At 52.6% G+C, this 13,352-nt stretch overlaps 1 protein-coding gene across 1 annotated transcript; it reads left to right on the top strand.

Moving 5' to 3' along the window:
• Positions 1–7,734: 7,734 nt before the first annotated feature.
• Positions 7,735–12,352, top strand: LOC307116557 (kallikrein-7-like; the record flags this gene model as incomplete). The annotated part of the gene is made up of 5 exons (XM_079800636.1): positions 7,735–7,807; positions 8,256–8,409; positions 8,553–8,800; positions 9,080–9,216; positions 12,197–12,352. The coding sequence occupies 5 exons, from the start codon at positions 7,735–7,737 to the stop codon at positions 12,350–12,352; spliced, it is 768 nt and encodes a 255-aa protein (XP_079656762.1).
• Between the last annotated feature and the right edge of the window lie 1,000 nt (positions 12,353–13,352).

Raw genomic sequence — 13,352 nt, 5'->3', positions numbered from 1 at the left:
CTCCCACATGTGTCAGCTGTTTCTCGTCATGGCTTATAGTACCCCTTTCCTTCTCTTGTGGATCTCATTCTACCCTCCGTAGGAAGATCTTATTCTAGCCTCCATCTTGAACAGAGCTCCCTCCCTCGATTCCATCACCATTTCTGGGGCAGAGGCCGTGCCTGTGTTAGCTTAGCCTGGGTCATGCACCCATCTCAATGGGTGGGAGGGTCTATAGACGCCTAATTGGCAGTTTCGCCAAAAGAAGAGTAGGCAGCTTTCCAAGAAGTAGAGAGTTGTTCTTGGAGAAGCGGGGAAGTGAATCCAGGAATCAGAAACAATCGGCCTTCAGAACACAAAGGTGCTAAACCAGAAGGTTCGGGATCAGTGTCCAGGACCCGCCAGGGCAAACACAGCTGGCAGGACAGTCAGGTGCCAATGGTGAGGTGAGAACAGGAGCTAGAAATGAGTCATCAGGCATAGGTTCAGGAGGTAGGTCTGAGGACATGGGTGATGTGAGTTGAGGTGGGAGGGGGGCTTTTAGGAACGGGTCTGGGACTAAACCCAAGGGCACGGCATGGCTGGGATGTGGGATTCTTGCCGAGGTGCAGGCAGGGGCAGGGAGGAGGGGGGAGCCTGCATCATTAATAGCCTCCTGGGGACCTGAATTTGGTTTCAGCCAACGGAGAACCTGACAGTAGGGGAGGGTGTCCCAGGGGAATTTCCTTTGTGGAATGTGAGCTTGTGCAATGGTGATGCCGTGAGCAGTCCCCGGCCTTCGAATTCTACCCCTTTTGACTCCTGACCTGAATGACTTTGCTTAGAGAAGTGAGCTCACCTCTGTGAGCCTCCGTGTTCTCATCTATAAAAACATGGGAGACAACCCTCGCTTGAATCTACGTGAGGAATCGGGACAAGATCTAACAAGCGTCTGACACATCACACAGAACGTACAAGAAATCAAAAGCTGCTTTATTCTCTGGGTGATGTGGTCAGGCAGCTAATATAAATTCAGTGCCTGCTACAGCCTCTCCATTTTTCTTTCATTGTTTTATCAAACCCTTCCATTTGCCTTGAGAAGTAGATTTGCTGTCCCCCGCTTGAGAGAGCAGGGGACACAGTGAGGCTTGGAAACATTAAGTTACTTTACCTGGAATGACAGGGAAGGCGATAAGGATGCAAGCCTGGGCTGGGCTGGCTTGTGAAGCCAAATTCTGTCACGTCCCATGGCTGTGTGGCTGAGGGATCAAGGAAGGACTGAGTCCAAAGTTGTGGGAACTGTGCCCCACCAGTGTGACTCAGAGGTTGAGCACCAAGCCATGAACCAGGAGATCCTAGTGTGATTCCTGATCAGGGCACATGCCCAGGTTGTGGGCTCGATCCCAAGTGGGGAGGGTGCAGAAGGCAGCCGATCAATGATTCGCTCTCATCATTGATGTTTCTATCTCTCCCTCTCCCTTTCCTCTCTGAAATCAATAAAAACATATTTTTTTTAAAGTTGTCAGAACTGTGGATGCCAATGATTTTCAAACTAGTATTATTTAAGTGCCTCCTGTGTTCTCTGGTCTGGGCTGAGTGCTAAAGAAAACAGTGACTATCAGACACATCCCCTCTGCTTGTACAGACCAGTGGTTAGCAATAAAATCAGGGGGAAAAAATAATTAAAAACACTGACAGATGTGCAAATCTTAGCAGAAGAGAAGTCTGATTATTTATTAGTAAATACCAGGGCTTCAGAGAATTGGATTTACATTAATGGCTTAAGATTGGATTTTGGATATAATGTGAGATTTGAACTCAACATTGAGGTCTTAGTAGGGAAAAGTTTGGTTGTCGGAACCAAAATATCTTCAAACCAGAAAGTAAACCTGAAGGAGATATGACATGAGATAAGGGGGCTCCACGAGGTATTAACTTGCCAGCTTGGTGACCTCATCAGAGACCCTATCTCCACCTTTCTGTCCACCTGTAAAGTTAAAACATTGTCTACTGGCCACTTCCCTCCATAGGTCCAAGAGAGCTGTGTCACTTCCAAAATGTACATCCATAAGGGACACCATCTAACAGTGAAGGAGAAGTCTTCTCACGTCTCGCTTTGGAAAGAAGAAAGCAGTTCCCGGAAGTGACCCAGTGGTCTTCCCCTCACTCCTCATTGGCCAGAACCGCACCACGTGTCCTTTTCTTAACAATCCCTGGACCGCAGACATGGGCTCCCATGCTCCGTGCAGTCAAGCTCATTTGTGGTCACATGAGCACAGCAGGCTCTCCCAACTAAATCACGGTTCTGACAAAGAATGGCAAAAGGAGTGCATGCTGGGTAGGCAACAACCATGTCTATGACGGGTCAACTTGTGGGACCGAGGTAGAATTGGGTTAGGGGTCAGGATTGAGATGAGATGTAAGCTCAGAATGGGAAATAAGTTATAATCTGGGGTCTGACTTAGACGTGAGGTTCAGTTCCACTAACAGACATTGGCTGTCTAGTAGTCATCTGGCAATGGCTCCCATCTTGCTCAAAGTAAAGCCGACGTCCTACCTTGGTCCTCAATCCCTGTGATGTCCAAGTCCTGTGATGGCTCTGACCTCATTTCCCACCCTTCTCCCTTTGACTCATTCAGATACAGGAAGAAAAAAAAAAAACACAACTTATCTGCTAGAACATTCTAGGCCACCCCTTCCCTTCTCACCTGAGTGTTCGCTCTGCCTGGAGATGGCTCATCCCAAGTAGCTACGTGATTCATCCACCACCTCCTTCAAAGGTTTTGTTCAAAGGTCCTCTTCACCTGGGGTCTTTCTGATGGTTTTATCTAACACTATAACCCCAGAGGTTCCTGAGAGGGAAGAGGACCAATGATTTCCTATCTATCCTTCTGGTCTTATACACTGAGTGGCCAGATTATTATGATCTCTGAACGCATAATAATCTGGCCATTCAGTGTATATCCTATATAATAAAAGGCTAATATGCAAATAGTCCTCTCAACCAGGAGTTCGACCATCAGGCAGGCCAGCCAACTGCCCAGGCTGGCCAGACCCCCACCCATGCACAAATTCATGCACCGGGCCCCTCTAATATATATATATATATACTGAGTGGCCAGATTATTATGCGTTCAGAGATCATAATAATCTGGCCACTCAGTGTATTTTCTTCATAGCACTTACTGCCACCAGTGCCCATATGCAAACATTCACTCAAAATGGATCAAAGACTTAAATAGAAGACCTGAAACAATAAATTACATAGAAGTAAACATAGGTAATAAACTTATGAACCTATGTATTAGATAAGATTTTATTAATTTGACCCCCAAAGGCAAGGAAAGTAAAAGCAAAAATAAGTGAATGGGACTATATAAAATTAAAAAGCTTCTTTTTGCACAGCAAAGAAACCGCCACCAACAAAAAAAAAAAGGCAAACAACCAAATGGGAGAAGATATTTGCAAATGACAGGTCCAACAAGGGGTTAATATCTAAACTACATAAAGAACTCATACAACTCAACACCACACAAACAAACAATCTAATTAAAAATATCAGCCCTAGCCGGTTTGGCTCAGTGGATAGAGTGTTGGCCTGCAGACTGAAGGGTCCCAGGTTCAATTCCAGCCAAGGGCACATGCCTGGTTTGGGGGTTCTGTCCCCTGGATGTGCAGGAGGCAGCCCATCAATGATTCTCTCTCATCGTTGATGTTTCTATCTCCCGCTCTCTTCCTCTCTGAAATCAATAAAAATATATTTTTAAAAAATGTCAGAGGACCTGAACAAGCCCTTCTCCCAGTAAGACATACAAATGGCCAACAGATATATGAAAAGATGCTCAACGTCACTAGCTTTTACAGAAATGCAAATCACAGCTACCATGAGATACCACCTCACACCTGTTGGAATGGCTATTATCAACAAGACAAGTAGTAATAGGTGTCGGTGAGATTGTGGAGAAAAAGGAACCCTCATTCACTGTTGGTGGGGATGTAAACTGGCACAGCTACTCTGAAACAGGATGGAGGTTTCTCAAAAATGTAAGAATAGAGTTACCATATGACCCATCAACCCCTCTTCTGGGTATCTATTAAAATTTTTTGAAAATATGTATTTGCAAAGACATATGCACCCCTATGTTCCTTGCAGCATAATTCATGGTGGCGAAGACATGGAAACAACTGCAGTGTCCTTCCATAGATGATTGGATAAAGAAGATGTGGTACTTACATATAACTAGAGGCCCAGTGCACAAAATTCGTGCACAGGGGGCGGGGGTCCCCTCAGCCCGGCCTGAACCATCTTGCAATCCAGGACTCCTTGGGGGATGTCCGACTGCCGGTTTAGGCCCGATCCCACATCCCTCTTGCAATCCAGGACTGCTGGCTCCTAACCGCTCACCTGCCAGCCTGCCTGATCTCCCCTAACCACTCTGCCTGCTTGGCTGATCGCCCCTAACCACCCCTGCCTCAGCCCCCGCTGCCACAGCTTTGTCCAGAAGGACATCTGGAAGGTCGTTCAGCTGTCTGGTCTAATTAGCATATTATGCTTTTATTATTATAGATGTAATACTATTCAGCCATAAGAAAAGATGAAATGCTGTCATTTATGACCACATGGAATATCATGCTAAGCAAAATAAGTCAAACAGAAAAAGTCAAGAGCCATGTGATTTCACTTATAGGTAGGATATAAAACTGAAAACAACAAATGAACAAACAAGTAGAACAAACAAGCAAAAACTCATAGACACGGACAACAGTATGGCAGTTACCATTGGGAAGGGGGCTAAGGGGAAGCAAAGGGTAAAGACAGTCACCCTAACTGGTTTGGCTCAGCGGACAGAGCATCGGCCTGTGGACTCATGGGTCCCAGGTTCGATTCCAGTCAAGGACATATACCTTGGTTGCAGGCACATCCCCAGTAGGGGGTGTGCAGGAGGCAGCTGATCGATGTTTCTAACTCTCTCTCCCTCTCCCTTCCTCTCTGTAAAAAAATCAATAAAATATATATTTTTTTTTTAAAGGATAAAGAGGGTCAAATGTATGGTGATGGGAGATTATTTGACTTTGGGTGGTGGGCACACAATGCAACATACAGCTCATGTATCTTAGAAATATACACTTGAAACCTATCCAGGGTGGGGCAAACATCGGTTTATAGTTGTGAGCACACGAAATACAATTTGTTCTTGTATTACCATTTATTCATTATTGTACAATTTTCCATACAAACAATTGTAAGCCTGCTTTTGTCCCATGCTGTATAAACGTATTGACCAATGTCATCCCAATAAACTTAATAAAAAGAAAAACAAAAAAACAAACTACGTATTTTAAGCTTGTATTTTGCTAGTCAAGGTCTCCGCCCAGTGGAGCAAGAGGCTCTGTGAAGGAATTTCTCTGTTTTGCTGATGCTGTGTCCTCAGAGGCCAGGATAGTTTCTGGCTCAGAGTAAACGCACGGTGGATATTTTTTTTTTTAATGAATGCAGTGAGCAAAGATAAGATTATACAAAGAAATTCATCCCACTTTATAATAATGAAAACTATTCAGATGTACTTCAACGTGAATCGGAATAATTCTGCAGAGTGCAAAATTATGCAACCGTATAAAGAAAGCAGAAACAAATGCAATAAGAGGGGACATGTTCAGGATCTTTTATAGAGTAAAATAAAAGGTTGCATGAGACAGTACTCAGTGCAGGTATTTTTGTTAACAAATGCATAGTAGGTATCGCAATCAATGTGTAATATCAGGCGCAGACCGAGGGATAGCAGTGAGCATTTAGTGGGGTGGAGTCTCGAGAGCCTTCCCTTTCTCATTCGTACCCCTCTATTAGGGTTGGCACTGGGTTCAGGCTCAAAGACACGTCTGGGATTCTGCCTAGACCAGTTCCCCCAGGCTGAGCAGAGTGAGGGTGTGGGGTCTAGGCCACCGCTGAGAGGGGGCGAGGGCAAGAACAATGGCCACATTGAAGGACCCAGGACACAGTCCATTCCTGAGCCCGGCAGCTCCTGCCCCTCCGCGCCCCGGCACCTGGTCCCTCCCTGGGTAGCTGCCACCAGGGCCAGAATGTGCGGGGGTGAACCGGCTGGGTACCGCCCCCGCACAGCCTCGGGAGGGAGGCGAGGGTGGAGACCGGGCAGGCCTATTGCTTTAGCTGCCTCAGGGGTTCCAGATAACCGCAAATTCAGGAAGGGGGCGTCTCAGAGCTGGCTCCACCTGCACCCAAGGAACCTGGGTGCGGGGCGGGGGCGGGTGTGCTATAAGAGGGCCGCCCTGCACAGGGCTGGACAGGCTTGGCTCCCAACCTAGTCTGGAGCCCAGATCAGATCAGATCAGATCCACCGACAGGTGAGAAGGGGCCTTTTGGGGGCAGGAGGTGAGGCTGGCGGGACAGCTGACTCCTGAGGGGAGGGGCGCAGGGGGGTCTGGAGTCCTGGTTCTGAGAGATGAGAAGCTGGAGGTAGAATTTTGTGTCCCTTAGAGAAAAGGAACAGGGGCACAGACTTACAAACGGGGAGGGGTGGGAGGCCAGATTCCTAGGTCCCGAGAGGAAGGGATTCTGGGGGCCTAAAGCCTGAGCTGGAGGGAAGATGCGGCAGGAGAGCAAGGTTTTTGAGTCTAAGGCAGGAAAGGAGGCTGAGGGGCAGGGCTCCTGGGTCTGAGGGAGGAGGCAGGTGCAGACTAGGGATCTTGGGTCTGAGGGGGGTGGGGGAGGGTTGTGGAAACTGGGGCTCCTGGGTCTGAGGGAGAAGGTGAGTGGAGACTAGGGCTCCTGGGTCTGAGGGAGGAGGTGGGTGGAGACTGGGGCTCCTGGGTCTGAGGGAGGAGGTGGGTGGAGACTGGGGCTCCTGGGTCTGAGGGAGGAGGTGGGTGGAGACTGGGGCTCCTGGGTCTGAGGGAGGAGGTGGGGTGAGACTGGGGCTCCTGGGTCTGAGGGAGGAGGTGGGTACAGACTGGGGCTCCTGGGTCTGAGGGAGGAGGTGGGTACAGACTAGGGATCCTGGGTCTGAGGGAGGAGGTGGGTGGAGACTAGGGCTCCTGGGTCTGAGGGAGGAGGTGGGTGGAGACTGGGGCTCCTAGGTCTGAGGGAGGAGGTGGGTACAGACTGGGGCTCCTGGGTCTGAGGGAGGAGGTGGGTACAGACTAGGGCTCCTGGGTCTGAGGGAGGAGGTGGGTGGAGACTAGGGCTCCTGGGTCTGAGGGAGGAGGTGGGTGGAGACTGGGGCTCCTGGGTCTGAGGGAGGAGGTGGGTACAGACTGGGGCTCCTGGGTCTGAGGGAGGAGGTGGGTACAGACTAGGGATCCTGGGTCTGAGGGAGGAGGTGGGTGGAGACTAGGGCTCCTGGGTCTGAGGGAGAAGGTGGTATAGATTAGGGCTCCTGGGTCTGAGGGAGGAGGTGTGTGGAGACTGGGGCTCCTGGGTCTGAGGGAGGAGGTGGGTGCAGACTTCCTGGGTCTGAGGGAGGAGGTGGGTGGAGACTGGGGCTCCTGGGTCTGAGGGAGGAGGTAGCTGCAGACTGGGGCTCCTGGGTCTGAGGGAGGAGGTGGGTGGAGACTAGGGCTCCTGGGTCTGAGGGAGGAGGTGGGTACAGACTGGGGCTCCTGGGTCTGAGGGAGGAGGTGGGTGCAGACTGGGGCTCCTGGATCTGACCGAAGAGGAGGGACCTGGAGACCAGGAATCCTGCTTCCTGAACTCTCTGTCTTTCCAGCACCAGCAGAAGAGGCCCTTCCTCTGTGGCAGCCACAGAGGCTCAGACAGGACACATGGCAGGTCCCCTGCTCCCAACCCTGCTGCTCCTACTGCTGTCCTTAGCACCGGGATCTGCTAGACAAGCAGGTGAGGACCACCCTGGGAGTCCTGACCTTGCCCCCGGGCCTCACAGTCCCCCACCTCCCCTCTCCAGGGCCCCTTCTCCAAGGAGCCCCCAAGTCAGGACCCTCCCCTGCAGCAGCCTCCTCCCATGGAGACACCACCCCTGGGCTGTGGCCCCTTCCTTCCTGCTCCCTCCTGACTCCTGGGCTCCGGGTGCCCTCCAGGCTGCTTCCGGGCCTCGGTGTCTCTCTCATCAGATGCTGGGGTGGCCTCCAGGCCAGCTGCTGTCCTGGGTTTCTGAATAGGCTCCCTCCGTCTCTCTCCATCTCCGTCTGCAGCTGTCTCTGCCCTGGGCTCCGTGCCCGCCTCTGCCCTTCTCCACGCCGCTCTGTCTGTCTCTGCACATCCCTCAGTGACTCCTCAGCTTGGCCAGGAGGCGTGCTACCCCGTTGTTCTCGGCGTCTCTCTCCAGGAAAGACTGCGGGGGACCGGATCATCGACGGAGTTCCATGCCCAAGAGCTTCCCACCCCTGGCAGGTGGCCCTGCTCAAAGGCAATCAGCTGCACTGTGGCGGCGTGCTGGTCAACGAGGAGTGGGTGGTCACCGCCGCCCACTGCCAGATGAGGTCCGTGGCTGGGAGCCCGAGCGTCTCCATCCCTCCCTCTGGGTCCCTGACCCCTCATCTCTGCACCCCTGTTCCCCTCTCTCTGAGCCCCACCCCTCTCTCTCAGGGGCCCGGCCTCTCTCTGAGTGTCTCTCTTCTCCCAGTGACTACAACGTGTACATGGGCAGTTTTCGGCTGAACAGTAGGAGAGGCCAGAAGATCAAGGCCACGCAGTCATTCGTCCACCCCAGCTACTCCACACAGACCCACGAGAACGACATCATGCTGGTGAAGCTGAGCGAGCCCGCCCAGCTGACGTCGGCCGTGAGGAAAGTCAACCTGCCCACCCAATGCGATCCGCCCGGGACCCCCTGTACCGTTTCTGGCTGGGGCACCATCACCAGCCCCGACGGTGAGGCTGCTCGGTGACCTCAGAGCACTGGCCATCGGCCCCTCTTCCCTCGGACCCAGGAGTTTAGGTCCTAGGTCCTTGTCTCCCGTTCCCCCCCCCTCGCCCCCCCACCCACCAACCCAGGAGACCAGAAAGCATGGCCCCTTTTCACGTCTATAATACTGAGCCCCACAGCCCCTTCTTACTTCCAGGTCCAGGGCCCACCCCTTCTCCCATGAGCACCCATGGCTCTCCAGGCCCACACCTCTGACTGGCCTGTACTGCCCGCCTCCTCAACAGTGACCTTCCCGTCGCAGCTCATGTGCACAAACATCAGGCTCATCTCCCCCCAGAACTGCAAGAGGGTTTACAAGGACCTGCTGGGAAAATCCATGGTGTGTGCCGGCGAACCCAACTCGAAGACCAACGCCTGCAATGTGAGACACGCCCCCCCCTCCCCGTTCCCTCCCTGGCCCTGCGTCCTCTCAGCCAGAGTCTGGGGGCCCGATCCTGGTGCCGAACCACCTCTAGCACACTTCACCATCCCGCTTTCCTGGCTCTCTCTACCCAGTTCTCTGCGTAGGGCTTGAGTGGGGGCCCATGGGGGCTGGTGTGGCCCCGGGGCTGGGCACAAAGTTGAAGGGAACGGACTGACGGTGAGGAAATGGGGGGTGGGGCGTGGGGAAGGGGAGTGAGGCAGTGGCTTCAAGCACCAACTTTCAGGGGGCACCGCACACTCAGTGGCCAAGATCAATCCTATTCTAGTGCAATATTTTTTTAACTCATTGCAAAAGTCCTTGATGGGCAAAAATGTCAGAATTTTCAGTAAAGACCCATGTTCAACCCAATTTTCCATTTGCCTCTCGGCTTCCGTTTGGTTCGGCAAAGCATGGTACTGTCCTCAGTTATCTGAAGTTGGGATAAACTGATTGTCACAGGTGTTGTGTTTTTTTCTTCATATTAAATGTGATTCTCAAAGCATTGCACTAAAAATATTATTTATTGCCATCACTGAGATTTCCTGCCAGAGCTTATGTCTCATTCACCTCACCTGGTCCTGCCTGGGCAAGGAGGAGCCCCTCCCTCCTCTTTGTCCCCCCTCCCTCCTCTTTGTCCCCCCTCCCTCCTCTTTGTCCCCCCTCCCTCCTCTTTGTCCCCCTCTCCCTCCTCTTTGTCCCCCCTCCCTCCTCTTTGTCCCCCCTCCCTCCTCTTTGTCACCCCTCCCTCCTCTTTGTCCCCCTCTCCCTCCTCTTTGTCCCCCCTCCCTCCTCTTTGTCCCCCCTCCCTCCTCTTTGTCACCCCTCCCTCCTCTTTGTCCCCCTCTCCCTCCTCTTTGTCCCCCCTCCCTCCTCTTTGTCCCCCCTCCCTCCTCTTTGTCCCCCCTCCCTCCTCTTTGTCCCCCCTCCCTCCTCTTTGTCCCCCCTCCCTCCTCTTTGTCCCCCCTCCCTCCTCTTTGTCACCCCTCCCTCCTCTTTGTCACCCCTCCCTCCTCTTTGTCCCCCCTCCCTCCTCTTTGTCCCCTCTCCCTCCTCTTTGTCCCCCCTCCCTCCTCTTTGTCCCCCCTCCCTCCTCTTTGTCCCCCCTCCCTCCTCTTTGTCCCCCCTCCCTCCTCTTTGTCCCCTCTCCCTCCTCTTTGTCCCCCCTCCCTCCTCTTTGTCCCCCCTCCCTCCTCTTTGTCCCCCCTCCCTCCTCTTTGTCCCCCCTCCCTCCTCTTTGTCCCCTCTCCCTCCTCTTTGTCCCCCCTCCCTCCTCTTTGTCCCCTCTCCCTCCTCTTTGTCCCCCCTCCCTCCTCTTTGTCCCCTCTCCCTCCTCTTTGTCCCCCCTCCCTCCTCTTTGTCCCCCCTCCCTCCTCTTTGTCCCCTCTCCCTCCTCTTTGTCCCCCCTCCCTCCTCTTTGTCCCCTCTCCCTCCTCTTTGTCCCCCCTCCCTCCTCTTTGTCCCCTCTCCCTCCTCTTTGTCCCCTCTCCCTCCTCTTTGTCCCCCCTCCCTCCTCTTTGTCCCCCCTCCCTCCTCTTTGTCCCCCCTCCCTCCTCTTTGTCCCCTCTCCCTCCTCTTTGTCCCCCCTCCCTCCTCTTTGTCCCCCCTCCCTCCTCTTTGTCCCCCCTCCCTCCTCTTTGTCCCCCCTCCCTCCTCTTTGTCCCCCCTCCCTCCTCTTTGTCCCCTCTCCCTCCTCTTTGTCCCCCCTCCCTCCTCTTTGTCCCCTCTCCCTCCTCTTTGTCCCCTCTCCCTCCTCTTTGTCCCCCCTCCCTCCTCTTTGTCCCCTCTCCCTCCTCTTTGTCCCCCCTCCCTCCTCTTTGTCCCCTCTCCCTCCTCTTTGTCCCCTCTCCCTCCTCTTTGTCCCCCCTCCCTCCTCTTTGTCCCCCCTCCCTCCTCTTTGTCCCCCCTCCCTCCTCTTTGTCCCCCCTCCCTCCTCTTTGTCCCCCCTCCCTCCTCTTTGTCCCCCCTCCCTCCTCTTTGTCCCCCCTCCCTCCTCTTTGTCCCCCCTCCCTCCTCTTTGTCCCCCCTTCTTCGTCTCTGTAACCTCATCACGGTCTCTGAGAATCATCTCTCCTAACACCTCATTTCATTTACTTGTTTACATTTGTGTTCCTTCTGTGTTGGGATCTCTCTCTCTCCCCCTCTCTTCTGTTCTGCCTCGGTCAATCTCTTCATTTCTTCCACCTCTGCCTTTTTCCCCACCCCAAAATGTCTGCTTCTCTATCCCCCTCCTTCTTCCCTACCTCTCTCTCTGTTTCTCTTTGTCTCTTTGCCTCTTAGCACCTCCACTATCATTGCTCACATTTGCTTTCAGAGGCAGGGGGATGTGTGTGTTAGGCAGAGAGGTGATAGGACCGGGCTGTGTGTCCTAAAGAATGGGGGTCCTCCTTGCCCCCACTGAAGGACTGATTCAAGAATGTGCAACGTGTGAGGGGACACAGAGCCCCACACTCAGGGGCAGGCCCACACTTGCTTTAAACTCTTGTAGCTGTTTTGAAACGCATCTCTTTGCTCCAGGTGGTCTTCATTTTAATTTTGCACTTGACCCTGTGGATTAGGTCATTGGTTCTGTTCCTGGTTCCCAGGAGTATTTTGTCCCACACTCCCAGGCAGGGGCCTGGGTGGTGGATTGCCTGGAGACAATCCACCTTCTTTTAGTGGCTGGGCAAAGAGTCCTTCACGATAGAAGCCCCGCCCCCTTCCCGTGATTGGTCCCATTGGCTGGGGGCTCAAGCCAATGTCCTCTGGCAAGATAGCATTAATTCCTGCTCTCCCATTGGTCCACAGAGACGACGAGTCTCTTCCCATTGGATAGGGTGGAAGGCAGTGGTCTGGCAGGACAAAGACTTGATAACTGTGTGTGTAGGGGGGGGCGGTGTTAATATAAGGCCTCCGTGCTGGTTGCTAGGAAGCCAAAACTAACCTGCTCTCTCCCCTCCAGGGTGACTCAGGGGGACCACTGATCTGCCAAGGCACCCTGCAGGGCCTGGTGTCCTGGGGCGCGTTCCCGTGTGGCCAACCCAACAACCCCGGTGTTTACACCCAAGTCTGCAAGTTCACCGGCTGGATCAATGAGACCATAAAAAGCAACAGCTAATCTCTCCAAGCTCCCATCTCTCCAGCTCTATGCCTTGAACCGGAAACTGACAGAAACCAGGACATCCATGACCTGCAGTCACATTTGACTTCACCTTTGCTCAAAGTCATAGTAAAACCTCAACCATAGGATACGTGTGTAAACCGATGGAAATCAAGCAAAAACAAAACAAAACAAAAAAAAAAACTAAGATTTTAAAAAAAAACAACAATGACAACACCACCTCCGTGCCAGCGGAGATGCCAATGAGACCAGGAGCCTCAACCACTGGAATTGTAAATTGGTCATATATATTCGGAAGGCACTTGGGCAAGGGAGAGCGAGACCCTTACTCATCACCTTGGGTCTGGAAATTCTGGTAAAATCCGAAACGTGGAGCAAGGTTAGAATTAGTGGATTCTTTATGTAAACAATAAATACATCTGGGACGAGGATATTAATGAAGCTGCTCAGGATAATCATTGTGCAGAGTTGTTCCGTGTATGCTCTCTGATGTTAAATGAAAAAGAAACATATACATGCAATCGATCGTCACCATGTAAAAGGAAATATTCACAGAATAAAGAGCATGTACTAAACTGCCTGTGGACCGAGTCAGGGGTGCCTCCTTCCTTCCGTTTCCCTTTCTACAACCTGAAAAATACGGGTGGGGACCTCTGAGGGGCCAAGGTTGGCGAGAGGAGACCTTCAGAGAGGGCGACGGGAAGGGCAAGTGCATCTGATGCTGAGCCTCACCCCCTCTCCTGCCCCCCAATGGCCCGGGGCGGGGGGTGTTCCTCTTTATTTCCCAGGTCTCCGTTTTCCCCACACATTAAGTGGGAGACAGAGATAGACAGAAAGAAGAGAAATGAGAAGTGCCTATTTCATGAGGGTTGAAATGGATGTGAAAGTGGTTCTGAGCATCTCACAGGTGGCAAACTAGGTCAGAGGGAGGAGGTTCCACGGAGGTTATGTCTGGCCCAACAAGAGCCTTCCATACGTGAGCATCCAGTGTCCCAGG

The sequence above is a fragment of the Cnephaeus nilssonii genome (genome assembly GCF_951640355.1).
Source record: "Cnephaeus nilssonii genome assembly, chromosome: 20".
Lineage (NCBI taxonomy): Eukaryota > Metazoa > Chordata > Mammalia > Chiroptera > Vespertilionidae > Cnephaeus > Cnephaeus nilssonii.
This window is presented reverse-complemented; position numbering and strand designations above follow the sequence as displayed.